Raw genomic sequence first — 26,545 nt, 5'->3', positions numbered from 1 at the left:
TAAACAATTCTGTTGTAAACATCTTTGGATGGTTCTGATAATTTCCTAAGGACCACACAAACCTACTGTACTTGGAATCACTATGCCAAGGACTTAAATGCTTTTGACCTTCCCGATGCGTATCGCCAGGCTGCTTTCCCACCAGAGTTCAGCTGTCCACATTTCCGTGAGCGGTGTTCGAGAAAGCCTGTCTCCCTCCACCCTCCTCGGTATCCAGCATTGGTTCTGTGAGCGTTGCCACTTTCATGAATTAAAAATAGTATCTCATTGTGTGGTGGAGCATCTCCTCATGTATTTATTTGTTATTTGTATAGTTAAATTTTTTATGTGTAATGTGTGTTCCCGTCATTCCCCACTTTCTCTATGGCAGTGCAATCTCTGTCTTTCACAGACACGTGGCAGCCTGCCTGGGGAGCAGGCAGAAGTGATTCCGATGATGGTTGTTAGGGATGCTGGCCAACCTCCTGCGCTCTAATTGTAGGCACCCCTGTGGTCACTTTCCTTCCCTATCCAGGGCAATCTTTCGGCCTCAGGCAGCACAGGGACACAGTGGGATCATTCTCTCTGGTGTTTTTCTTAGGAACAGAACAAGGCTTGTGTCTGAGGGTGTGTGCCCTTGACACTGCTGTTCCAGGTGTGCGGTCGCACTTGTGGCCTGTGCGCTGAGCACATGTCTGGACATACAGCAGGTGTATCGTGCAGCTGAAAAGGCCCTATGCTTACACAAGGCTTTATTCTTTTAAAATACTTCCCATTTTCACCATCTCACTCTTTTAGCTGGAAATCTTCCCTTAGGGTTCTCTAAAAAGTTTGTTGATTGAATGGATCTCCTTGCTTATAGGGTCTATGAAATTTATCTTTGCTCCCACAACTCAAAATGTAATTGCCAGTAGACATGAACCAAAGATATATTATGTTACATCTTTGTATGTAACATATGTATATATTACCCATGTATATTATGACTCTTATGTGTCTCCAAAACCCCAATCTAGGCTGGGGTTTAAGCCTGGCCTTGTTCTCCGCTATCCTGGTCTGACTTCGTATTGTGAACTTCACATGGTGAAGTTTCAGGCTCTTCTGCAGAAGGATGCTGGGAGACCTGGGGGCTGCCTGAGTCAGGGCGTTGGCTCCTTTACTGGCTGAGAGATGCATCTTAGGTTGCTGCACCTGGAGCAGGGGGAGAAGGGAGAGTGGTGGCGGCAGGTGTGATTAATTGGAGGAAAGACCATGGTCAGAGCGTAAGGTTAAAATCCTGAACAATATGACTTTTTCGGGGTGGGAGGCTGCAATCTTAAACTATTGTCATCTAATTTTTCTCAGTTTTGTCCATAGCAAATCTTCTGTTTTTAGGGCAGCCCCTCTTACCTACAGTGCAGACTGGCCTCCTCTTTCTCCTTGAGCTCTGAAAGGAATGCTCACCTCTGGGCGCCCATAGCAACTGGGGACTTTTTCATCTCAGTCTCACCGTTGCCTTTACGGGGGCTCCTTTCAGCCTCTCCTAGCCACAGATTCCATCTGCCTGTAGCTGTGCACCTCATCAGTCAGTAAGGACGGCGCAGACTTCCTCAGACACAGGGTGGTGGGGAGCAGGTTCAGTCGGTCCTTCGGCAGAGTAACGCTCTCCCAGTAACTCGCCCGCCACCATGTGACTTCCCACTCTTCCCCTCCTCACATGCAGAGCACACTGTTGGGAGCAAAACCCACTCTGGACCGAGTTTCACCTTAAAGCAACATAGCCCAGAATTATAGGAACTGTAAGGACAAAACCAACATAGACCCAAAGGACCTCTGGGCAAAGGTGATGAGAAGCATCATTACATATTCTCTCCCAGTGCACCTGCCCTGTTTTTGAGTGACTGGGTGACAGGTGCATCCCCAGGACTCCTGCTCTTCCTTGCTTGCAAAGCAATGCTCACAGTCATCCAATCATCCTCAGAACACTGTGGAGGGCACCTTGGCAGGACCAGGGCCAGGCATGCTTGGTCAGTGTAACAGAGGGCCCCTCCACTGGAGACGGGAGAGGCTGGTCCAAAGCTCGGGCTGTGGACCAGACATGCGCCCTACTTAGTCCTGGTGTTTTACCTTGAGACACCAGGGTGTGTGGCCTGGAGAAAGTGCCACAAAGAAACAGACAATATTAGGGTCTGTGACACCGTATTTTGTTTTTGGACTTCACAGGTTTTTGTTGTCATTTTAGTGGAATAAATACACTTTTGCTTCAGTCCCAAGCAGAACCTAATCACTGATGAGCTTCACAGCAGCATGAACGACTGAGAGTAACGATGTCAGGTGCGGGTTAGGTTTTCACGGGGTTGGTAACGTGACTGGGAGGGGCTCGCACTGCCGGCTGACCTGCCGCTCTGAAGCTTCAGTCTCATTCGAGGCTGCGTCAGCATTGCTTCTGGGCCCGGCGCTGACCGTGACTCCCAGGACAATGGTGGCAGTGCCTGGAATCTCAGTGAGGTGGAATCACCGTAGTCACCCGGACTGGACGAGACTGGACCTGCAGGAGAATACTGAGGGTCTGTGAGCCCACCCTTCAGTCCCCCACTTCCTTGCCATATGCCTGTCTGACCTACCCCCCACCTGGAAGATACGAATTTTAGCTCTCTCAGTTTGAGTACAGGACAAGGAGCTCTCCATTGGTTGGTTTATTATTTGCATTATTATAGGTTCATTATCAGTTATATTGTATTTTTTCAAGGAAGAAAACAGTCATAAAGTTTGAAGTATATTAGATATTCACAAAACAAAGCAGAAAGAAAAAAACAGTGTCAGTATCATCATCTAAAACTTTTGAACATGCCCCCCAAATCCCCTTCAAAATCTCTCCAGTAGTTGACTTTGACCCAAACTTGCTCTAATTAACCTTGCTGCCCCTCAAGCACTGGGTTTTCAAGATAAATGAAAATCTATTCCTTGTCCTCACATACCCTTGACTGGGGACACGTCTGGCCATCATCAGAGGTTGTCCTCCTGGAGCATGTGGCCTTGGAATGTGTCCCCATGGAGCAGGGGCAGGGACATCTGTCCAACCAGCCAGATTGGAGACATCCACCCTGCTGTGGCCAGGCAACAGATGTCCCTGTCAGAGAGCCCTCCTGTCTCTGTATCATGCCCTGCTGGTAATCAACCAATCAACGAGTGACTTTTATATTTAGTCAGTTTGATTGTTTCTATGGTAAAATGTACAATCAATTTTGAAAAAAAAAAACTAATAAATGCTTGTTAGGTTCCCAGGTTAGTCTTCCCCTACCTACCCCAAAATCTTACCTGACCCGTACAATGTGTTTAAAGGACTGCCGGTTCTTTGGCTCCCGGAGACTGGCGTCAGCGGAGTTTCAATGGGAACGTGCCCTTCGAAGTTCAGCCTTGGTTTCCAGGAATAGAACTGCCATTGTTTAGTTTTCAAGAACTCATGATTCCCTCTTTGTGGGACAGAAAGTAGAACTCAGATTTCCCTCCATTCTTTTATCCCTAAAGCTATCTATAGAGTGTTGGAGATTTTCAATGGATCTGTCTTTTTATTCCAATTTGTTATGTAGCATTGAGAAGGAAAATGGCTTCTTTCTTCACACTATCTTTCTGCTTTATTCGTTTAGACCAGGAATGACAAAAACGATTTAAGCACACACGTGCTCTTTAAATACTGAGAGATTCTGTGGGGTGCTAAGTGGCGAGAGAAAGTGTGCTGTGGTTGATTAGTGATGCCTGTCATGGGCATGGAAGTGGAGGAAAGGTAAATAAGTGCTATGTATTTGTCATTCCTGATCAAGATCTTGTGAAAAATAAAGTGCACACAAAGACACTACTAGTTTAACAGTTAAGTAGTGTTTACTCTGTGCCAGGCACGGTTCTGCGTGCTTTATATGCGTTAACTTGTTTAATTCTCAAAGCAACACATAAGGTTGTTACAAGTGAGGAAACTTACACATGAGGAAACTGAGGCACAGAGAGGTTAAATGACTATGCTAGGAAACAGGAGAGCTGAGATTCCAAGTCAGTCAGTCTTATTCCAGAGCCCGTGTCCTTAACTGCTGAAACTGCTCCAGTTTTTGTTGGCTAATGCTATGTCTTTGCTCTCCAGGGGCTGAGGTAAGACTCAACTGCAGTTCAGAAGAAAATATGAAATTGAGTTTACAGACACCTGTTATTTTTGGGCCTCAGGCTCTAGAATAAAAGATACGACGAGGTCCAGGCTGACCTTAGCAGTGAGGAGAGGGTTGCATTTGAATTCCATCTTCCTCCAGTTTAGGTAGCACTTCTAGTCTTTGCACACCCACCAGCACTGCTGCCTTCTCAGGCGAGACTAGGTGAACGGGAAGGGAAGGGAGTTGGACATGTGAGGGGTGGAACAGAGGAGTGCCTTTGTCTCCAGGCCACATGGCAGCCCTTTCTAATGATCCCTTTTGTATGAGGGATACAGGTGCATACATAGAGAGAGATACACAGTTAGTATGACAAATAATATATCTATCATAATGGCTAAAGACAGACTTTTTAGAACTGTTTATGTCTTCCTTTACTAACTAACAACTGTGTGTTGAGTACCTATGCTGTGTCCTGTGCTGTGCTAGGAGTGTGGGTGTGGTGAGCCAAAAGAGACTTGAGCTCTGCCCTCCCTGAGCTTACGGTCCACTCGTCCAGACAGTGACAGGGGCAAGGTGTGGCTCTGGTGAGCCCTGCAGGATGAGGCCGTTGGTCCTGAGGGGGCAGATGGCTATTATTATAGAGGGAATGGAGGATGAGGGGTGGCCAGGGCACGTGGTTTCTTGAAGACTGTGTTAGAATTTTGACATAGCCTCAGTGTAGTAAGGAGCCGTAGTGGGGAGCAGGTTGGGAGTTTGTGTCACAGACTCAGAATTATTCTTTCTTTTTGACAGGTAATGTGACTGTGCTGGGAAGAACGAGCTAGAGGGGGTTGTAGAGACACTGAGAGGAGTCCAGGCAAAGAGGCCGTAACAGTTGGGACTGGAGTGGTGTTGGTGGTGAAGGGAGGAAGTGGAGGACTCTAAAGATGTCTGCAGGGCAACATCGCCTAGAGTGGGTGGTGGGTTCGATGTGGGTGGTGAGGAGGAGAGAACGTGCAGGAGAACAGGGAGGAGGATAGCAGTCCCGTTCCCAGAGGTTAGGGCGCTGGAGGAGGGTCAAGTTCGGAGTGGACGGTCATCATGTGTTGGAGGTGCTTTTGAGCTGACCCAGAGGAGATGTGGAACAGGCTACATTCTTACTGTAAATGTGTGCTAGGTTACAAATAAGGCTTGGGGGACTGTCCTGGGACACCAAGTACTGGGGAAGAATTTTTTTTTAAATCTGTAATTTGTTGACTTTTTAAAAAGTCCAAGCGAACATATTTTCATTTAGAAAATAAGGACCTAACAATATCCAAGGAAGTTAATAAAGGCAAACATCTTGTATAATTTCCCTAGTTATTATCATTTTTCATGTTTCTATGACAGTCTTTTACCATAAGCATTCATATCTTAATTAGTTGTCATTATAATCTACATCCAATGTGCAAGAGGATTGTTTTTTCTCACCGTTATCCCAAATGTTCCATCCCGCATTCCTACATCTCTCTCAAATACTGTATTCAACATAAACTGTATAGTAGTCCATGCTTTTAATAAGTCATGGATTATACCTTTCTAAGCACCTTCTCTATTTTTGGATATTTAGTTTAAGATTTCATTATTAGAAATGATAATACTTCCATAAACATTGTTATGTATATCACCTTTTTTTCCTCTTGCATTTTTTCTTAGGTTGTTTAGTGGTTCACAGTGTTTGAAAGGGCTTATAACTCCCAATATGTATAAAGGAAGATGTTATAGAGCCACGGGCAGGGCTGTGGAGGGCTCACCATGGGACAGAACCAAGAACTGTGACCTCCACGTGGGGCATCATCACGTTTCTTTGGAGTCAGTAACCATTGGCCCTAACCATATGAGTCAGTGCTTGACAAGGTCCCATGCCACCTGGGACCTTTCATCTCGCATCTGCCAGTTGCGTCCGTTATGCTTAGAGATGACTGTAAGCCTTGCTCTCTCATTTACCTGGGCTGGCTCCTTCCCTCCTCCCAGGTTTTCCCTCAGGGTAGTGCCACAAATACCTGAGAGCCAGCGGAAGCCTCTGAACTAAAGGGATTGTGTGAATGGCACTGAGCTTCGGAAGCCTTCAGGATCTAAAGGACTGCAGTGCTGTTGCCGGGGCTGTCTAGGGCTCCCCTGGGTTTGGATGGGGTTCTCAAGACCTTCCCTGCCCCGGTCCCTGCCTGCTCATCTGTCCTTCATTGCCATTGCTTTTCGGCATATCACCTCCGCTGCACCCAGACTAGACTCTGTTCCAGCCCAGCGTGATGCCTTGGTCAGGTCTACTCCTGGCTCTCACTCAAGGTGCTTCCTCGTCCTCTGCCTTTGTAAGCCCTGCCTCTCCTTCAGCACTCTACACTAGCTGCAGCTCGTCTAGGCTGCTGGCTCCGGCATCCCAGCTGCTGTCCCTCTGCTGTGAGCTCTTACACTCAGTACCTTTAGTGCCCATTCCAGAACTTAGCACAAAATCATAAGTTTTCTGGTAGAGTTGGCTTTTGAAGTTTTTACCCTTCTAGAGGGCAGGGAAAATGTCACACTCTTCCCCCTAGACCCCTCAGAGCCTAGCTTTAGTGCTGAGTCCTTTGCCAGAGCTCAGTGAATCTAATGTGGCCGTTACATCAAAATATATGTGCTATATGATGCAGTGTCAAAGCATTTCAGCCACTCTTGTCTTATACATTTTCAACATAAATGGCCATATTCAAAAGTTGCTGAGGATAGTATCCAAATACTCATAGATGGACATATTCAGATATTCCCTATCTGGTTGCAGTTTGGGAGTTAAGGGATGGGAACAAATTAATGCTGGGAAACCATAGCCTGGTCCCTTTGTGTTTCTAAGTCCTTGACATGCACTGAGGTGGCACAGATGATTGGTGGAGGGGACCAGGGTGGATGAAGAGTAGTAACAAGTACTAGAGTATCTGTCTGTTCTACAAGAAGGTGGGTATCTTTGGCTCCTGGCAACAGTACTTGTCCTGCAGTGAAATGATGTGTACTTGAAAAATGGGCCCCACTGTGACCCTGCTGTCTTTACGACTCACTTTACAGATTGAGTCAATGTTCTGATCATCGGGAGTCTTCAGGGGAAGCCACCCCAGTTCACCCTGGAACCTGGAGTCTCCCCTGGTCTCAGGGGACAACGGCCCGGCACAGTGGGAACCCTTGGGGGCTAGGAGTCTGGAGCTTTCGGGCTGGGCTGGCTCGGCCCCCACCCGCAGTGCACTCATTTGTAAAGTGACATGCCCGACCGGCCCATCTCTGGGCTCTTGTGTCACAGATGAAAAGCAAAATAATTGAAACTCTCTTCAGAGGTGCCATTTCTAACTAAAGATGAGAAATAGGCTCTTTGACACATTTAATGACATGTGTTAGTCTGTGTGTAGAACTTTACACTTAACTTACATGTCTTTCTCTCTCTCTCTCTCTTTTATTTTTATAGCCAAACATCATGTCAATGGCAACAGCACAGTCGAGCCTTTCCCAGAGGGAACACAGATGGCTGTATTTGGTAAGACATCAACTCCGAAAGAAAACCCAAATCGTGCGCACAGACTAGTGCCAAATTTCTGAGTCGTAGCAAGTGTCCTCAGGGCTTCAAAGTCTGGGCTTTTCTAGATATTTACAAATCATCGGAGCCAAAAAAAAAAAACCAACCCCAAAACCCAACTACCGAGTTCTTAGTATTCCTGGGATCAGAAAAGCTTCTTCTGTACAATTTAATATGTTTTCTTCCCCTCACCTTGCAGACCAAATATCAGACTATGTGTTTGCTGTTTCTTCTGTCCACCCTGTGAATTAACCTGATAATTTGGGGTTTGGATTTTTCTTTCTTAGGAGGAATTTTTTTCCCCTCCCACATAGATATATAACTTTGTTGAAGGCTGGGTGGGATTAAAGTCATTTTGAGTTGTTATTCCACAAAAATCAATCTAGTTGAGTGACCTCTGTCTCCTCCATTATGAATTGAGCATATTCCTTAGGAGAAAACAGCAATTAAAATGTTTTAAGAAGAATAACATCTAACCCCTGAGTGTATGTTTACCATGTGCAATTACATGGCTGAGCAGCACTTCTCTGTTGGAGTCCAAACCTTTCGGTGGGGAGGTCCTTCCTGATTCATGGTGTCTTAATGTCACCTCAGTGTCCTTGTCCTTCAAAATGTCTCTCCATCTGGCACTTCCTCCCTTCCTCTCTCCCCTTCTTTTTCTTCCCTTCTCTTCCCTGTATCCCCTTTCTGCCCTTTTCTCCTCCCCCTCCCTTCATCTGCTCTCCAGCCATGTCGTGGGACCCACCCCTTATCACCCTCTCAGGGGTTTCCATCCTTGCCCTCTGTCCTCTGGATTTTCAGCTTTTTGTTCCTTCTGCTTCCGTCCCCTCAGCCCTTAGACAGGCTCTGTGATCTCTCCCGTCCTGAAAGCCCGCAAGTCCCCTGACTTCACTGCTCCTCTGGCTTCCTCCTGCCCTGCTCTTGATGGCAGTTTCCTGCACAGGCTTTTGTTGTATAGCTGCTTTAAGCATTGACGTTTCTTTGTGCTGGAAATTAGCCTCAGGACGACCCATCTCTCAATTAGCATATTCAGGATAGAATGTTTCCTGAATCCCAGAGACGGAGCCAGAGTTAGTAAGCAGTGGCGATGAACAGTTGAAGAGTTATGAAGCAGGGCCGGCACTTGCCCTGCTTAGGTGTTTGTGAGTCTTGCTCTGTACGGGCTATCACCTCCTAAAATATACCGGTCAGTGGTTAGGAATTATTACGCTTGGAAATGTCAATGGAGAATTGGATGCTTGCAGAAAAAAGCATAGTGGACACTCTAAAACTGTGTGCCAAATATCTGACTTGTTAACACCCCTCTGCGGAGTGATGTGCATGTGATGCCATTCTACCTAAGCTGTGGGCCTAGCGAGTGTCTGTCACCAGGGGACAGCAAATGCCACATCAATATTCAAAGGGTTCTTTTGATGACTGTTTTTGTCTTTTAGATTTTTCAACTGGGAGACATGTTAGAAACTAGGCTTCATGTCATACTGAGAAACAGAAAATGAGACTGACCCCTCTCAGCAGGCTTCCCTCCGTCGTTGTGATATTGGAGGAGAACTTTGTTCCTGGAGGGTGGTCCCAGGGCCAGGCAGGCCAATGACGTGTTTGGCCACAGAATTGGCAATAACTGTGAACAAAGCTGTATGATGAGACTGTTATTATTATTACTGTTATTGTCACAGGTTTGGTTTATAATGGCTTTCCCCCAAATCCTAACCCAAGGCCTTTATTGTTTGACTCAGGGAAGCAACTTCCCTCCAAGCCTCAGTGCTTTTACCTGTAGAGGGAGAAGGGCGACGGGCTGCTTTGAGAGCCTTCCCTTCGCTTCCACAGTTTGCACATTCAGGACCAAAGGCTCATCCGGCAGCAGGCAGCCCCGGACAGGCCATGCCCACTGAGTGGCTGAGGGGTGTGGTTTTAAAAGAAGTGAATCGTGTGCATAATTTGTTCAAGTGTGGAATCGTGCAGATTGTAACATAGACTATCTTTTGACATCTAAGAATTTTTTACATTATTAGAACTGCAGCTTGGCTCTTCCAGATGCTTAAATGAAGGCCCCTATTTTGGTCACGTATACTCAAGCATTTTATGTTAATGTTTTTAAAACTGTTCTCATTTATATTACTTATCTGCCTGGCCTCTATGGAATGAGGGAGCAGTTGGTTTTGGGGGTGGGCTTCTCTCATTCTGGGTTGTTTATAGTAGTATGCAGTAGGTCAAACTAAGTATAGGGCTTAGTTCTTTGACATATTTTGGGCTTGTAATCCTCCACACATCTTGCAAGACTGGTAGGATTATGTCATCCCCATCTCAGAGAGGTCACATGACTTACCCCAGGTCACTCAGCCAGTGAGATGGTGGTGCTAGAATTGTAGCCCAAGTCTAGCTGACCCTGAAGTTTGCATTCTTTTTAATGATGTCCCCCGACTCTTGGGACAGCTTGAAGAAGCTCCGGGGAGTCAGGTGGATTCTGAAGTGCCTTTCAGCTAGATCCACTCACAAAAGCGTGGTTTCCAGCCAAGCCGGGTTGGCAAGTTGATTTGTGAATTTCTATGCATTCTCAGGGTGCTCTGAAGAACTCTTGAGACACAGCTTTTGCTGGGAAAATACTGCTTGGAGTGGCATCTCCTACTATTCATTTTTCTCATTTGATTTTAGTAGCATGTATTGATGCACAGGAGAATGTCTTACATATACTTGACTGTGAATTCACCAAAGCAACAATAGTACTTTCTGCTTGTCTGAACTCATTCTTTTCTCTTGGAGGTCTTAATATTTCATGCTAAAATTGTATCACTAGTTTCAATTTCATTATCTTTTGGTTAATCATTTGAATGTACCTTGCTGTCTAAATAGGACTTTTTAAATTTAATCCACTCTGAAAGTGGCCATTGAACTGCCGTTCGGCATTTATGTTGGAGTGGATAATGGACGGAAGGGGAGAGAGAGAGCCGGGGCCCAGTCTGCTGTGAAGAATACACAGGTGTGTTATTGGATCAAGTGACCAGAGAATATATAGATGGTTCCCTACTTTCTGGCATATAATCTTCACAGATTATTTTAAAACCAAGATGTTCATCTTTTCAGCTTTTCTTTGCGGCCCATTGATTAGTCCTTTTCTTGTTTTTCCGTGACCGCAGTTCTTTGGCCTCTCTGTTGCTCTCTCCGCACTCTGGGGCCATGGTAATGAATGTAATAGGCTCTGCTCTCCCGTGGGTTTCTCCTCGTCTGTGTGTGATGCTCCCTTTCAAGTCAGTGGGAGCCCCTTTTTCCCAGGCTGGGGAAGCGGAACCGAACATTCTTCAATTACTTAATGCCTTTGTTCCTGGTAGCCGAGAGGGCCCTATGGCCAGCATCCCTTTAATCCTACACCAGGCCTGTGAAGTGGGCATTATTGTGCTCCTTCAGAGACAGAGAAATGGAGACACCCACAGATGAAAGAAATCTGGCCAAGTAGAGGGACTGCTTTCCCAGGCACGAGGACATTCACATCTCATTTGCCAGCATGCTGTGCCTGACTTAGAAAGGTCTCTCCGGCTCTCAGTAACTTAATGAAAGTGACACCCTGTTGGCAGTGGGCCACCCCATCCGAGCGGACAGCACAAGCTCCGGCCTCTCCGTAGTGGCGGTTCTTGAGCCTGGAGCAGCTATTCATTTTATTAAAAATATTCCACAGCTAAGGAGATTTATCATTTTAAAACAAAATGACAGCTTTTTAATTGAGAAGAGTGCAGAGAAGTTGGGGGTTGGGATCCCAGTCTTGATGTGTGAAGATTTTTAGTACAGTTTTAAAAAATGAAATACAGTCTTTTAAAACTTTAAAGTATGGCACTTGCCCATAAAATTATCACCTACACTAAGGTACTTTCAAGAGTGAAAAGAGTGCTGCTAAAATAATGAGGCACGTGCATGTTCGGTCCCCGGTCGGGGCCCGTGCGAGAGGCGCCCTGTCAATGCATCTCTCTCACATTAGCGTTTCTCACCCTTTCCTTCTGTGTCTCCCTTTCTCCTTCTCTAAAATCAGTAAACATGTCCTCAGGTGAGGAGTAATATAACAACAACAGTAATAATAGTGTGGTATAAACCTGGAGGATTTCAGAGAACTAGGATATCATGTCACCTTTTATGAAAATGTATGTTATAAAAGATTGTGCCAAGAGTAATGATATACATTGGGTGAACTTGAATTAAATTAGATATATAAAATGAAGTAAACAAGTGAAAAATTATAATGCAGTAGACCTATTATATTATATGTAATATAGCATCAATACCAGTAGTTACTCACTTCCAAGATTTTACTCAATATATATCGTTATATTTTTTCTGAATGACTTGAAGTTAAAAGGTAAGTCATATTTGGTAAGTCATATTTATAAGACCATAGCACTTTAATAAGAGATGGGGAATTGATCTGATTATACTCTAGCAATTTTAGTATTGTATTATTACTGCCTGATAATGTAGGTTAATGAGCTCTCCATCATTAGAGGTATTCAAATGATAGAGAGGTCATTCCTAACCAGTTAGGAAGTGGGACTAAATAGCCTTCAAGATCTTTCTTCTCGATAAATGAAAATTTACTTTGTTTCAGAATGTTAAACCCTTTTTAAAAAAATCACTTGTAATTCGAAATTCTTTGATCCTGTCATTGAGAAACCCACATCTGAGTTGTTGGGTGAGAGGTAAGAGTCTGCCATGAGACATCATGATGTTCAGGACTTGATTCCGAGGGTCAGCAGCAGAAGTTCCTCCATGAATTCTTGGGGTTGTCAGAGGTGTTCGGCTCCCCGTGGCCTGAGAGCAGTGGCTCTGTGAACTCAAGTCCCTGCAAAGCCTATTTTCTCTGCCAGGTTCTCTCAGGGCTCTCCAAACAAGAGGGAACAAAAGACCATCCCAGATACCATGGAAATGTGCTGATGGTCTCATTACGCATGTCTGTGTATAGCCAAGGTGCCAAGAATTTGCTAGACTCTTTCTTGAATAGCTTTGTCAAGGACTGACCCCAGACCAGGGGCCAGTGGTTGTCAGAGGCCCGTGGATGCAGCTCACTTTGGGGACTCACCCTCGGCACCCCAAAGGAGAATGAGCTCACTGTCTGTAAGAGGAACCAATGATAAGACAGTTCTCAACTTGAACTGGAGGTGATTTCTGAAACAGCCACAGTTATTTTGTCTGCTAGCCAGGAAAACAGCATTGAAAGCAGCAGGCAATATGTCAGACTTCAAAGGAAAATATACTGGTGTCTCATTGGCTTGAATCCAACATTATGTTGGTAAATAATCAAATCCCGGTGTGGCATATTTCTCCCTGAACCTTGACTGAAAACTATTGAAGACTATTCTGTGAGCTGTGGAGTGGCAGTCACTCATTCTAGGAAAAAGGCCAGAAAGAATGACTTTGAAATGTGTTTATAATTAACCAAACAATCTAAATGCACCAGACTGTTAGAACAGCAGGCTGCTCACTGGTGCAAACTTCTTAAGTGAGGAGGTACTTGGGAAAACAGAAATAGGCCTTCCTCCCACGGGAAGCTCAAACACTTTTCGGGAACAATAATTGGTCACCTAGAGCCATGTTTTAAGGAACATTCAGTTTTATGTGTTTTTCATGTGTGTGATGATCTCAATTTTTATTTTCTTTTTGAGTGTGGAGAGGTCAGATAATATGGGGAAGGAAGTGGGGAGGGGCCTTTCTAAGCCTATATGGAAAATCCCTTTTGGTATGGGTGGCATTGCTGGGGATGGTGCAGCCCACCTGGTCCCGGAGAACACAGCTGGAGCTGGAGAGGGTGTCCTGGCGTAGGGAGGGGGAGGGAGAGTGGCAGGTGGGAGGGCGGGATATATTTAGGGGATGGAAGCTGGAATGTGCGTGGGGATTACTGTGCTTAGAGAACTAAACCCACTGTAGAAAGGAGTAAATCAAATGTTTGATAAAGTAATACTTCACTTGTTTAGAGATCACATACCCATCAGCCTGAACCTTCAGGAAGGCATGTGAGACACAGAAAATAAGCCTCCCCACAAATAAAATGTGGTGAAGAAGTTCTAATGAGAATTCAGAGTTCACAGAGGTCCTTGCAGTCAGATGAACCTCGGTGCGTGACTTCGGACAAGGTCGTCGCTGACTCTAAGCCCCATGCCCCATCTGTAAAATGAGGGGAAGAATATTTACCTCCTAGGGCTGTTGTCAGAATGTTGTGAGGTCATCACGGCATTTAAGATAGGGGCGACAGAGTGTGCTGTCAGATCTCAAGGTGCTTCTGCTCACGGGGCCAGCCTGTGAGGTGCTCGCCGGGGGGCCACCTGCTCCCCCCAGTAAGAGCCAGCGGTGAGCAAGGCCCCAGCTGGTGCCTCCAGCGTTGGTCAGTTCTATTTGATCCATAATCTCTCCTGCATAAGACCTGGCGGGCCCTTTCACTCAGGGATTCTGAAGGTAACAGACAGCATTAGTTGAGAATTGACCTGATACTGACTGGGTGCTGGCCCACCCTTGGTAAATGGTTCTGTTAGGCCCACTCTCCCCACCGGCCTAAAGTCAGTTCGACCGACTGCTTCCTTCCGAGTCAGTACGGAGGGAGCTCTCAGAAAACACCATGGTCTCTCTTAAGCCCCAGCTATGCAGTTGGTCGGTTTTGGCTATTTTTTTTTTCCTTTTCCTGTTGTCACTAGCACACAGTGACTATCCATTTGACCAAGTTTTTAAAAGGTTTTGAATATGAGAATGAGATATTTATTTTACAGAGATACAGAAATGTCTTAAATTTCTACAGAGAAAATAGGCTCAGTAGGATGTGTGGGAGAAACAACCGCGTTCCTGCTGCTTCTCGGTTGGCCAGCATCTTTTAGGGGAGAAACATAGATGTGGGAAACAGCGCAAACTAGAAGCGTTCATTGTTATGCGATTCAACTCAACTAGCATTTTTAAGGAAAATACTGAGCCCTGTGTTGCAGACAACATAAAAAAACAGTATTCTCCCTCTTGTTCTCCCCAACCATTTATATTGGGTTATAAAATAAAACAAAGGAAAATTAAAATACATATAAGACATGGCAAAATAACATTTATTAGATTTAGGTAAATGCTAGACCAGAGAGAAAAATATGAGAAACGAAATATACAAAAAGTGCATTCCGTAATTCAATATAATTTATAAAAGTTGGCCAAAAATTTGCCTCTATATTTCGTGGCCATATTGTAAAGATCAGTTAGTTGTGTGATTGGTTTCAGTTTTCAAAAATTGTGGTAAAATATACATAATATAAAGTTTGCCATTTAACCATTTTAAGTGTGCAGTTCTGTGGCATTAAGTACATTAACGTTGTTGTGCTACCATCACCACCATCCAGCTCCTGAACTTTTTTATATTCCCAACTGAAATTCTGTGCCTATTAAGTAATAATGCCTCATTTCTCCTTCCCCCAGCTCTAGGCAACCATCCTTGTACTGTCTGTCTCTGTGAGGTTTACTGCTTAGGTATCTCCTCTAAGTAGAATCATTCAGTCCCCTTTTGTGACTGGCTCATTTCACTTAGCCTTACACCCTCGGAGTTTGTCTTTGTTGTCACATGCGTCAGAACCTCATTCCTGTTTCAAGGCTAATATTCTACTGAACGTACAGATGGCATTTGCTTATCCATTCATCTGTCAATGGACACTGTTGCTTTCACCTTTTGGCTATTGTGAATAATGCTGTTGTAAACATGTGTGTACAAATATCTCTTCAAGACCCTGCTTTTCATTCTTTGGCTGTATACCCAGAAGGGGAACCACTGGATCATATGGTGATTCCATAAGTGGCTGAACCATTTTACAGTCCCATCAGCAAAGCACAAGGCTTCCAGTTTCCCCACATCCTTGCCAACATTTGTCATTTTGTTTGTTAATTGCCATCCTAATGGGTGTGAAGGGGTGATTGGTTTCAGTTCTAATGATACTGAAAGTCTATGTGCTTGGTGGAATCATAAAATTTCCTGATTCTAGAACCAGAAAGAACTTTTTTCCAAGGATATTTATAAGGAGGATGCTGTACTGTAAGACGGTCAACAGTGTGGCTGATAGTGACCTTAGAGTGAGCAGCATGAGATTAGTGAGCTGTTGGTCGCACTGCTCTTCTCTTCGGGATTGAACGATTGTGTTATTCAGGTCTCTGTATTTCTACACACTGGGAGTTGGAAGCTGATCAGAATCCACTGGTGTGTACACTATTCAGAGGCATGTAATAATCAGTTGTTTCTCTTTTGGTGAAGTTATCAGCCGTTAATGACCATTTCCTAGATCCATTATTAGAGGCTGCAAGATGGTCATGTTTTAATCCTAGCACTTTCCTGTATTTATGAACTGGAGTGTTTCTATAAAAAGAAGCTTCCCTTTTATCAACCATTCGGTGACCTTGACATCTAGTTTGATTGGGAACGCAGCTTTACTCCCCCCTGATTGACCATTTTGCTCCATGTATCTGAGTGTGGCCTAAAGTGTATTCATGGCTCAGAAGCATGTGGTAGTGTAGCTGCTTAAGTCAAAAGTGATTTAACAAGTGATGGGAACCTCTTTTATTTGATTGAAAGACCATTTTCACTTGGGTATTTAACCAAATTATTGATATTTGTAACCATTGGGTCAAATGCTTGAAAATATAGTCACAGTAGACAGATTGCCTCCGCAGATTTGGTACAAGAAAGAAGCAGCACACAGTCAGCTGGACTGAAGGAGAAACAAGATTGTCTCCTGTTGTTGCCCCAGATCTCATGTCCAGGCACATGTTGCCATGTGGGGCCCGGTCCTGACCTCAGTGGCCCAAGATCGAAAGGCCAGCTCCAGAGAGGCCCTGAGGGCTGGAGGCCATTTTGCTTATCTAGACGTGGAATGCTTTCTAAATATTGAAATGATGGAAATGGATAAGCAGCCAAGAAACGACAAAGCCTCCCCAGGAGCGGTGCGGACCTCGAAGATGCACGGCTGGGCTGTTTCACCTGGGGCGCTTTCCATGCCTTGGCTTCCTGTTGTGAGTGAGGCAGAGGGTAGCTGGAGGCTGGTTTATCTGAGTGTGTTTTCCGCACTCTCTCCCCTCCGGTTTTCACAGGCAGAGTAGGTCAAACTGTCCTCGGTTCTCTCCTCCGCCAAGCATTTTGGGATAAGGAGAGCTATTTATTGACCCATTTATTTTTTTAAATGTTACTTTATTATCTCACGTAGGTTTTTGGTAAGTTATCTCAAATTCTTCTTTTGGAATGACGCTGTGTATGAATAAAGTAAACGGAAGTAAAATAATTTCCAAGAATGAGACTTCCTAAGTCCAGTACAACGTGCAGTTATTTTGGAGGGCAGTCGGAACCCAGCAGCGCCGGCTCTGTTCTTCAGGGATAACTGGAAACGCTCTCACTGAAGCCCTAGGAAGGCGGGCTTCAGTCGAAGCAGCGTATTTGACCCATGCTGAGAAACAGTCGTTTAGCCCAACATACTTTTGGCCAAAACAGCGTGAACAATGGTGCAAGACTCTGAACTTTTCCTGAATTCTATAGAATTTAGAGTCTGTGAAACCCCAGGTGTCCATGTATGTACCAAGAGCAATTAAACAAAATACCTTTCTCCTTCCTCCTGTGTCAGCAGGGCCCCAGGACTTAGACAAAGGGTCATGGTTGACCAAGACCAAGTCTCCTCCTTGAGCCCAGTGGCGCTGGCATCGGCATGGTGCTGGCCAGCTGGAGGTCTTTCTGGTGTAGGTCCCACCGTGTATTCTTCCAGGTCTCAGTGGTGATTCTCAGACTCACGATGAAGTCATGATAGCTCGTGGCAGACCTGATCATGAACACATTCAAAAAGATATTTTGAAAATATGCTTACCATGAGATGAGTAAAAACATCCTCACTTACTACATTCCAGAATCAAACTCACTCAGGAATCAGTGCTGTTCCTTTTGTGGGAAAAGGAAGTTTCTTTTGTGGGGAAAGAAAAGACCACATTTCTAATCTCTCTTAAAAATCCCTCTGCAATCCTTTGAATCTCAAATGTTTTTCTGTGTGATGACTCTTCTCTGGTTTCTTTTTTTTTAAAGATTTTATTTATTTATTTTTAGAGAGGGAAGGGAGGGAGAAAGAGAGAGAGAGAGGAACATCAATGTGGGTTGCTGGGGGTCATGGCCTGCAACCCAGACATGTACCTTGACTGGGAATCGAACCTGCGACACTTTGGTTTGCAGCCCGCACTCAATCCACTGAGCTATGCCAGCCAGGGCTTCTCCGGTTTCTTAATTGCTGTCATACCGTCACTTGGCAAGATGCAAATGCCTCCAGCGGAAGCCCGCATCCATTTTGCCTCTAACACCCATGTATTCGTGAAGTACTTGGGAGAACCATTGTCACTCTCTTTTCCAGCAGGCTTCCTCTCCCTTAGAGTGTGACCTCTGTCCAGTGGCAGTGACATTTGCAAAGAGAAGGGTGGAAGGGTTTGTATTCACCACATAGGGAGCATTAATGGGGGAGGGTTGGGGGAGGGTCACCTGGGAAGGATTTCGGGAACAGGATGACACTGGGCACTCAGAGCAAGGACCACCTGAGAAGCCAGTGAGCTGTCATGAGGTCCTGGGAACGGCTTCCTGGCATTCCTTTCTTCTAGCCGAATTAATTGTGGTTCGTAAGTGTGTCTTCTGGCCAGACCTTACCGAAACAGCTTTGTAGTAGAAATGTGCAAAAGGGTGACCGCAAGATGGAAGAGGCCTGCCTGGCGTGACTCAGCACCTAGCCTTGCTCTCCTGCATGTGAAAAAAGTCAGAGCCTGATTGCCACGCAAACAGCCTGTGCTTCAGTCCTCGTCCCAGTTCATAGGTCTTCAGTGACATGGGACAAACAGCTGGGCAGGTGCACCCGCTGAGTGACAAGGACTCAGTTGCTGTTAATACACTGGTAACTGGACTAAAAAAAGTGTCCCTGTTTTTTTTCTTCTATGTAGGACATCGTAAATCCATTAATACCTAGCTAAAGTATCTGCAAAAACACCACCACCAACAACCAAATTTTATACTTGTTTAGTAATTTTCACATATGAAGTATTTCATATATGTCATTTCATTTGTTTTTCATGTTTAACTCTGAGATGAGAAAACTGAGGCTCAGAGTGATTACATTACTTTAGGGTCAGGCTACTAGTTAATAGTAGAACTGGGTCTAGCAGTCAGATAATTTATTCAAGTACTAGTCAGATTGTTCACTTACTGCAGCAAGAGGCCAACAAAAACAAGCACCTCCCTCCCAAGGATTTCGCACTCTAGGAGGACAGGACAGTAAGTGGGATAGATATGTAAAGTATATAGAGTGGAATTTCAGAGTGTGGTAAGTGCTGTTGGTTAAAATAAAAGAGGAGCAGAGAATAGGAAATGCCAGGTTGGGGTTGGGGTGGGGGCTGCAATTTAAACAAAAGGTAGTCAGGAAAAGGGGTGAGGGAGGTTGCCGTGCAGAGATGTGTAGCTCAAGCATCCTAGGCAGGAGGAATGCAAGTGCAAAGGCCCCGAGGTAGGACTAGGCCTGGCACACGGCCTGCGTGCTGATAGGGGTGTAATAACCAAGGGGGGAGGAACAGCGGCTGAGGTCAGAGATTAAGAGGGAGTTGAATCATGAAATTCCTGTTACCTCTGGGGTCTGTCACTTTTATTTGTAGCCTTTAGAGGATTCTGGGCAGAGGAGTGACATAATATGACTTATGTTTTAAAAGAATCACTTTGGCTGCTATGTTGAAGATAAAATATTTAGGATGGTGAGGAAAGATGTAGGGATACCATTTAGGTTGCTATTGCTTCCTACTCCAGTACTTTTGGCTTGAATGTGCATTGCCTTTAATTAATAATAATAATAATAAATAAAAAATTTTAAACTACATCCTTTATGTCTTTCTCAAATACTATATTTTCATAGTTTTAGAATATAGTAGACCCTTGAACAATGCAAGGTTTAAGGGCACTGACCCCTTGTGTAGTAAAAAAAATCTGTGTAGCCCTGACCAGTGTGGCTCAGTTGGTTGGGCATCGTCCCACAAAGCGAAAGGTTGCTGGTTTGATACCAGGTCAGGCACATGCCTGGGTTGTATGTTCGGTCCCAGGTGAGGGTGCATGTGGGAGGGGGCTGATTGATGTTTGTCTCTTGCATTAATATTTCTCTCCCTTTCTTTCTCCCTCCCTTCCCATCTCTCTAAAAATAAATAATAAAATCTTGAAAAAATCTTTGTATAACTCTTGACCCCAAAACTTAACTACTAATAGCCTACTATTGACCAGGAGCCTTACTGATACCATGAATAGTCTATTAGCAGATATACTCTATGTGTATTATTATATACTGTATTCTTACATAGAGTAAGCTAGAGAAAATAGAATGTTATTAGGAAAATCATAAGTAAGAGAAAATACATTTATAGTTTTGTATGTATTTATTGGAAAAGTCTACATATAAGTGGACCCATGCAGTTCAAACTTGTGCTGTTCAAGGATCAGCTATATTTTCTGTCCCTGTGTATTAAGAATTTAAATGGCTCTTCTAAATGACACATTAGCTAAAAACAGATACAAATATTTTGTGGAGAGTATTTAGGTATTATTATCGCTGTACTTATAGATCAACACTGCTTGCAGTTTTAGATGGAATGGATTGAATTAAGTCACTTGGAATCATGCTGAATGCGGACACGGCTTCCATTCAGCGCGGGTTGTTCACAAGACACTGCACAGTGTAGAAGCACTTCTAGTTGTATTTCAGGTGTACACAAAATGTGGGGTGGAGCACAGGGCAAAGGAATGTAGTGATGTGATTTAAAATACGAAGTCAGTACTTTAAATAAGACTAAAATTTGTCAGTGAAGTAAATCAACATTTGCCTTAATCTCTTAACTCTCCTAGCTCCAAAAACTGTTAAAATGGAATGTCAGATATTTGTCACCAGTCAAATTGGGACTTAAATCCTAACTCATTTGATTTCTGAGCTTGAATAAGTTTCTGAACCTCCAGATGAGGATAATTTTATCTCTGGACAAAATATTTTTTTAAAAAATTCAGTTGTCTGAAAGAACTGGAGAACAACCAAATGGGTCTTTGGACAGAACCTAGAAGAAACATAGTTCTTGCAATAAGGTAAACAAACTTGGTAAGCACCGTGTTCAGCCAGTGTTTTCCTTGAGCCCAGTTCCCAGCTGCTCATAAAAAAAAAGAGAAAATAGGAAGAGGCGATCATATGAGGCTGAAGAGGCAGAGGTTGAACCCAGAGGCTGCTAGAGTGGATAGAAATCAATGGGAAACATTCTGGAAGGAAGGGGCAATAGACGGGGAGCTCCGGCATCTCCATACAAATTTCCCCCACGTCTGTGGCTGCTTCTGTCTGTGCTTATGCAGTGAGACTCCAAGGAAACCAGGATGAAGGAGCTGCTAGAAGGATGAGATTTCAGCCACTGCTTGGTTCTTTGAGAGAGTTGGAGTTCAAGTTCTGCTGAGTTAGACATAAAAATTTAGGCTTTTCTTTGAAACTTTAGGAATCAAACCAGGATAAAAGGTTACATCATAGGGTTAAGGGGGAAAAATAAGCCCATTTTTAAAAATTCTTAAATTTGTTATTGAATTTATTGGGGTGACATTAGTTGGGATGAACAAAATCATATAGCTTTCAAGTCTATAATTCTATAACACATCATCTGGATATTGTATTGTGTGTTCATCACCCCAAGTCAAGTCTCCTTCCGTCACCATTGTGTATCCTCCCTGTACCCTCTTCATCCACCAGTTATCCTCCCTGTACCCTCTTCATCCTCCCACCCCCTTTCCTGGTAACCAACACACTGTCGTCTGTGTCTATGAGGGTTTTTTCTTTTTTTCTTTTTTTTTTTTGCTTAATCCCTTCACCTTTTTCATCCAGCCCTGCAACACCCCTCCCTTCTGACTGCTTTCAGTTTGTTCTCTATCTGAGTCTCTTTCTGTTTTGTTTGTTAGTTTATTTTCATTAGATTCCATGTATGAGTGAAATAATATGGTGTTTGTCTTTCTCTGATTGGCTTAAAATAAGTCTATTTTTGTAAAATCTAAAACTAAGCTTTCCTAGATCAGGATAACCCACCAGTAATTTAATTGCTTGGCAGGACAAAATTCAATATTCTCTGGAGAAAAATCACAGTCCAGCATGTATCATTCACAGTGTTAGTGTACAATAAGAATTTTTAGACATGTGAAGAAACAAGAAAATGTGATCAATGACTAAAGGAAAACAGTTGGTAGAGTCAAATGTTGAAATTAATAGACAAGGACTTAAAAGAGATATAAATATGTTAAAGAATTTACAGGAAAAGATGAATAGAGTGAGTTAATAGATAGGGAGACATCAACAAAGAAATGTAACCTATAAAACTGAGTGAAATGGAATTCTAGGACTAAAAAAATATAGTATTTGAAATAAAACAACTATTATTGGATAGACTGAACAGGATATTGGATATTACATAAGAAGGGGTCAGTGAACTTGAAGCCAGGTCAGTAGAAATTATCCAAATTGAGGGTGGGAGGAAAAAAATATTTTTTTAACAAAATGAACCAAGCCTTGGTGATTGTGAGATAATGTCAGCTGGTCTAATATGCGTGTAATTCGAGTGTCAGAGGGACCCAAAGACAGGTGCTGGGACAGAAATATGTATTTTTGAGGAAATCATAAATCCAATGAAATATAATTGGGGGGTAGTCAAGATGAATGTCAAATCTGGAAGGTCAAAGGTGAGGATCAAGTCAGGACCAAAGAACAGAGTTTGGGGTGGGGATACCGATGAAATAAAAGTCGACGGCTGTAAAACGGGGAGGGTCTGTCTGGCTCAGCGACCATCCCTGTTCTCACATCCATGCAAGTACTCAGAGAGGGCAGGGCCCACGGACATGTCCATCTGGGAAACAGAAAAATGCCATAGGGCGCCTCTTATGAAAAATAAATGCTAGTTTTTTTTCTTATGGCTTTGTTTTCTTTGACATAGGCAAACCGTTGACCTATTTATCGGACCCTGATGACATCCCATGGCTCATTCTCACCCTGCCTCGTCTCCAGCCTCCTGCTCATGTCCTCAGGAGGAGTTTGGTTTTCCTGAACTGAGGGGCTGCTGTCTATTTAAGCACATGCTATGCTCTAGTCCAGGTAGCAACCACTTTCTTTCCAGCAGCTGAGAGAACTGTGCTGTTTCCAGCAAGCTAGTTTTGCAGAGCCTGGTCTTTTCACAGTGCTGGCATATCCATCCAAGGGCCCTTCTGTCTTGGGGAACCAGCTGCCTTATTAGTCCATTCCTGGGGAGCAGTCATGGCTGCACATTCCGAGGAGCAGATAAATGGACTCAAAAATATGTCCAACGAGGAGCAGGTGAAGGAGCCCATATTCAGCTTGGACAAGAGGAGGCCTGTGGAGTTACCCAGGCTGTCTTCAAATGGTCAGGGGGTGGACAGATTGTCATGAGGAAGAGGGGCTAAATTTGTTCTTTCTGATCTCAAGGGAGAGGATAAGAGCAAAGGACGGAACGTTGCAGGGTTTCAGCTTTGTGTAGGGAAGAGCTTTTTAATTGTCATTAGGTCTTTAGAGGTGGACTAGACTGTTCATAAGGTTGAAGGTAATTCAAGCTTTGATTGGATAATTTTTTGTTGTGATGCTAAGGGAATTTTTTCTATTAGCAGGGCATTTACACTAGATTAGCGGTAAGGTTCTTTCCAACCTTGGACCTGTTCTTGAGCCCTTTTGGTGAATAAGGACCTTGTACTCTTCAGAGACTATTCCCAGGGTAAAGGTTGAAGTACAGCACCATGTACAGCAGTGTGTATAAAGAACCTGGAACTGCATTAATCACAGTGCAAAGGTACAGTGGAGCGTAACTGTCTGTATAGGCATGTTTTAAATTAGGGAAGAGACTGCAAAGAGTAATTAATCAAATTAAAGCAGCATTAGGAATTCATGTGGACAGAAGGCAATTCATTGTCATCAAATACTGAAAACATCAATCACACTCTAATGGCTATATGGTTAGTTTTTAGCAGAAGGTATTTGAAAATTTTGCAGTTTTCCAGTAAAGGTAGTGATAAGGAAAGTATTGTCTGGAATCATTTAACATGATGTAGGTTTGCTAAACAGTAAAGCTAGCAAAGAAAATATACTGAGACCTCCTGTATCCATCTTCTTTGGAAGAGCCGTAGCATTTTAGAGCTAAAAACTATTGGCAAATTCCCGTTCTCCTGCCCCCTCCTCTGCTGGATGGCCGAGCGGGGGGTTCGCACAGGCCACACACAGCCAGCGTCTATGAATGTGCATCTGTGACCAGGGCCTGGCCACCCCTGGTCGCAGGTCTACTGAGTTGTATTTCTGGAATTGTACCTAGGACATTCCCCCTATCTGCGCAGGTCCTCCGTCTGGTAAAGGGCTCACTGGTTAGATTGTGGCTGGAAGTTGGGTTCCAGTTTTTCTCCCTGGTCAGAGCTAGCACCTCAACCAGATGTGACATCACCAAGAGTGACACCATCTGGATGTGACTCCTGTGCCTTTAAAGAGGAAAGGGAGTCACGGAAAGGAGGGCCTGGAAAATGTGCTGTGAACAGCGCACTGTGTCTTTGCTATTGACTCTCTCCATACTTTATTTATATCCAGTAAAATCCCATTACAGAAAATGTAATTCCAGCAGAGTGCTCCATAAAATCATGCTGCTTGCTCGAGATCCACCCAGACTGCCTTTTATTTAGCAGGTGCCACTGAATTCTCTGTAATGGATAATGTGCTACAACAGAATTATCCTTCAAACCCTGTATCTGTAATAGGGAGCCTCTTAATTCAGCTTGCTTACAGGTCTCCACGGCTTTCCACGGACCAGTTTCTAGTTTCTGGGGAGGCAGCGTGGCACAGCAGGAAGAGCATCGGCTTGGAAGCCCCGGCGTGCCTGGGTCGGAATCCTGGGTCTTCCTTGGTTCTGTGTCTTTGGGCAAGTGATCCAACCTCTGAATTTCTATTTTCTCTTCCTGTAAGTGGGGCAATACTGTCTTCCGTGTTGGTTTATTGGGGGATTTTATTCGCACAAAGATACTGGTATGACATGTAGTTCCTTTTCCTTCTTATCCCATGAAGAAAGGAATACCAGGTTTTGACGGAAAATTATTTGCTCACCCTTATTACAGTCAGAGGAGTTGAGGAGAAGAGGAAAATATAGTTCAATTCTTCTTCTAGTTCTCTCCAGAGAGCCCTCAACAATCAAGCTGGATGTTGGAGATAGCTCAGTTCTACTCATTTCTCAGATGACAAACTGGGGCTGAAAGCTCCCCAGCGAGAGGCCCAGAGACACAGGCCTCGCCGGGTCCCCGGTTGAGGCTAGCGTTCTTTGGGGTTGGGGTGCCGAAGACCTGCCTGGTGACACTAGGCAGGAAGGAGGCAGTGAGAAGGCACAGATGGGAAGAGATGTTAAGCTTTTAAGAAGGTGATGGGTTCAGAAGTCACCATTAGAGAGGGGACATCTGATTTGAATGGTAACTGGCGAGTTCCCTGCTGAGGAAGCGGAGACACTGGCTCAGAGAAATGCTACAGGCAGAACCCAGGTAGGCCACGTCCTAGACCACAGTGCCATCCGTCTCACTCGGGGACTGAGCGGCTGGCTCTCGGGTTCTGCCACAGGATGGCGTGACGTCTGAGAGAGCAGGGGTGGCAGGAGCAGCAGCTCTGACCCTGGGTGGACCGAGAGGGTGTTTTGCGTGTGGGCACGGGTATGTTGGGAGGGTGAAGGTGGTGTGAGTGGAGAAAATGAGAGAAGAAAATGGAAACAAACACTTACTGAGCACCTACTGTGTGCTTGACACATTTTTTTGTCATCCATGAAATTCTTTCAGTGACTCAGTGATTGGTATTATTTCTAGTCCTGGTTTATGGACGAGGGAACCTTCATTAGGGAATATAAGGAGCTTCCCCAAGACTGCACAGGTTTCAGCAGTATAGGCCTGGTTAAAATAAGCAACATGTCTACAAACGACCCAGGATTTGGTGGAGGATATGACGGTGAAATGAGAACTTTCTCCATTCTGCGCTCAGCACTACATTTTTTCCCCTGGATATAATCACTGAGTTTCCACTTTAGAAGCCTCAAAGGAAGATCTGAGCTCTCTGTAAAATGGCATTATGGTTTCTAGGGACACCTCCGTTATGAAGTCCATCACAATTGTTAAAGATGGTCCATTAAATTTTCAAAGAACTCCAGCTCGACTCAACAGACTTTCCCCCCAGAAGAGCCTGATGCATGCATGCAAGGTGCTGGGCCAAGTGACAGAGGGAAAACCAAGTCCAAGGCTGGCTCCACACTCTTAGTTGGAGATGCAAGGAGGAGGTCCCAACACAAAAGCTGCAGCTATTCCGCGGGGTAGACTGTATGAGGACCTGAGTTCTGAGGGCTTGGGAATACTGTGGGTTCAGAGAAGAGAAACCTTGTGTCTGAATGCATTCCCCAAAGACCTAGGGGAGATGGTGATTTCTGAAATTGTTCTGAGTAGATAGGTAGGGATGGGGGTGGGCGACGCAGGGCACGGCCAGGCCCCAGGACGGTCAGGGAGGGTGGTAACTGGTCAGTTGGCTGAGGGTAGAGAACGGGAGTCAAAATTTAAAACTACCTTCACTTCGTTGGATATGAAAGTGACGTGTGTTAGAGAAAATTTGGAAAACATGTTAAAGCAGAGGAAGCTCTCATTTTAACATTTTATTGCATCTCTTTCCTTCTACCAATCAATCTATACAATTTTTTTAAAAGACCTTCTTTTTGATTATGACAGTTGGAATACATACTTCTTTAGAAACTTAGAGAATACTGAACAGTATAAGAAAATAAAAATCTCTGCTAATTTTACTCAGAGATAATATCCACTATTACATTTTAGTTTATTTCTCTTGAGTCTGTT

General features: G+C 44.3%; 1 protein-coding gene across 4 annotated transcripts in view; it reads left to right on the top strand.

The window, feature by feature from the left end:
* Positions 1-26,545, top strand: part of MSRA (methionine sulfoxide reductase A) — a 337,717-nt gene that overhangs the window by 125,290 nt on the left and 185,882 nt on the right. For 3 of the 4 annotated variants that reach the window (XM_028520342.2, XM_036032023.1, XM_036032024.1), the window contains exon 2: positions 7,537-7,605. The exons of the other annotated variant lie outside the window; for it this stretch is intronic. In XM_028520342.2, the coding sequence (XP_028376143.1) occupies positions 7,537-7,605 (69 nt within the window). The remainder of the gene's footprint in view (positions 1-7,536; positions 7,606-26,545) is intronic. 4 annotated transcript variants of the gene reach the window in all.

Source organism: Phyllostomus discolor, chromosome 8 (assembly GCF_004126475.2).
Source record: "Phyllostomus discolor isolate MPI-MPIP mPhyDis1 chromosome 8, mPhyDis1.pri.v3, whole genome shotgun sequence".
Lineage (NCBI taxonomy): Eukaryota > Metazoa > Chordata > Mammalia > Chiroptera > Phyllostomidae > Phyllostomus > Phyllostomus discolor.
This window is presented reverse-complemented; position numbering and strand designations above follow the sequence as displayed.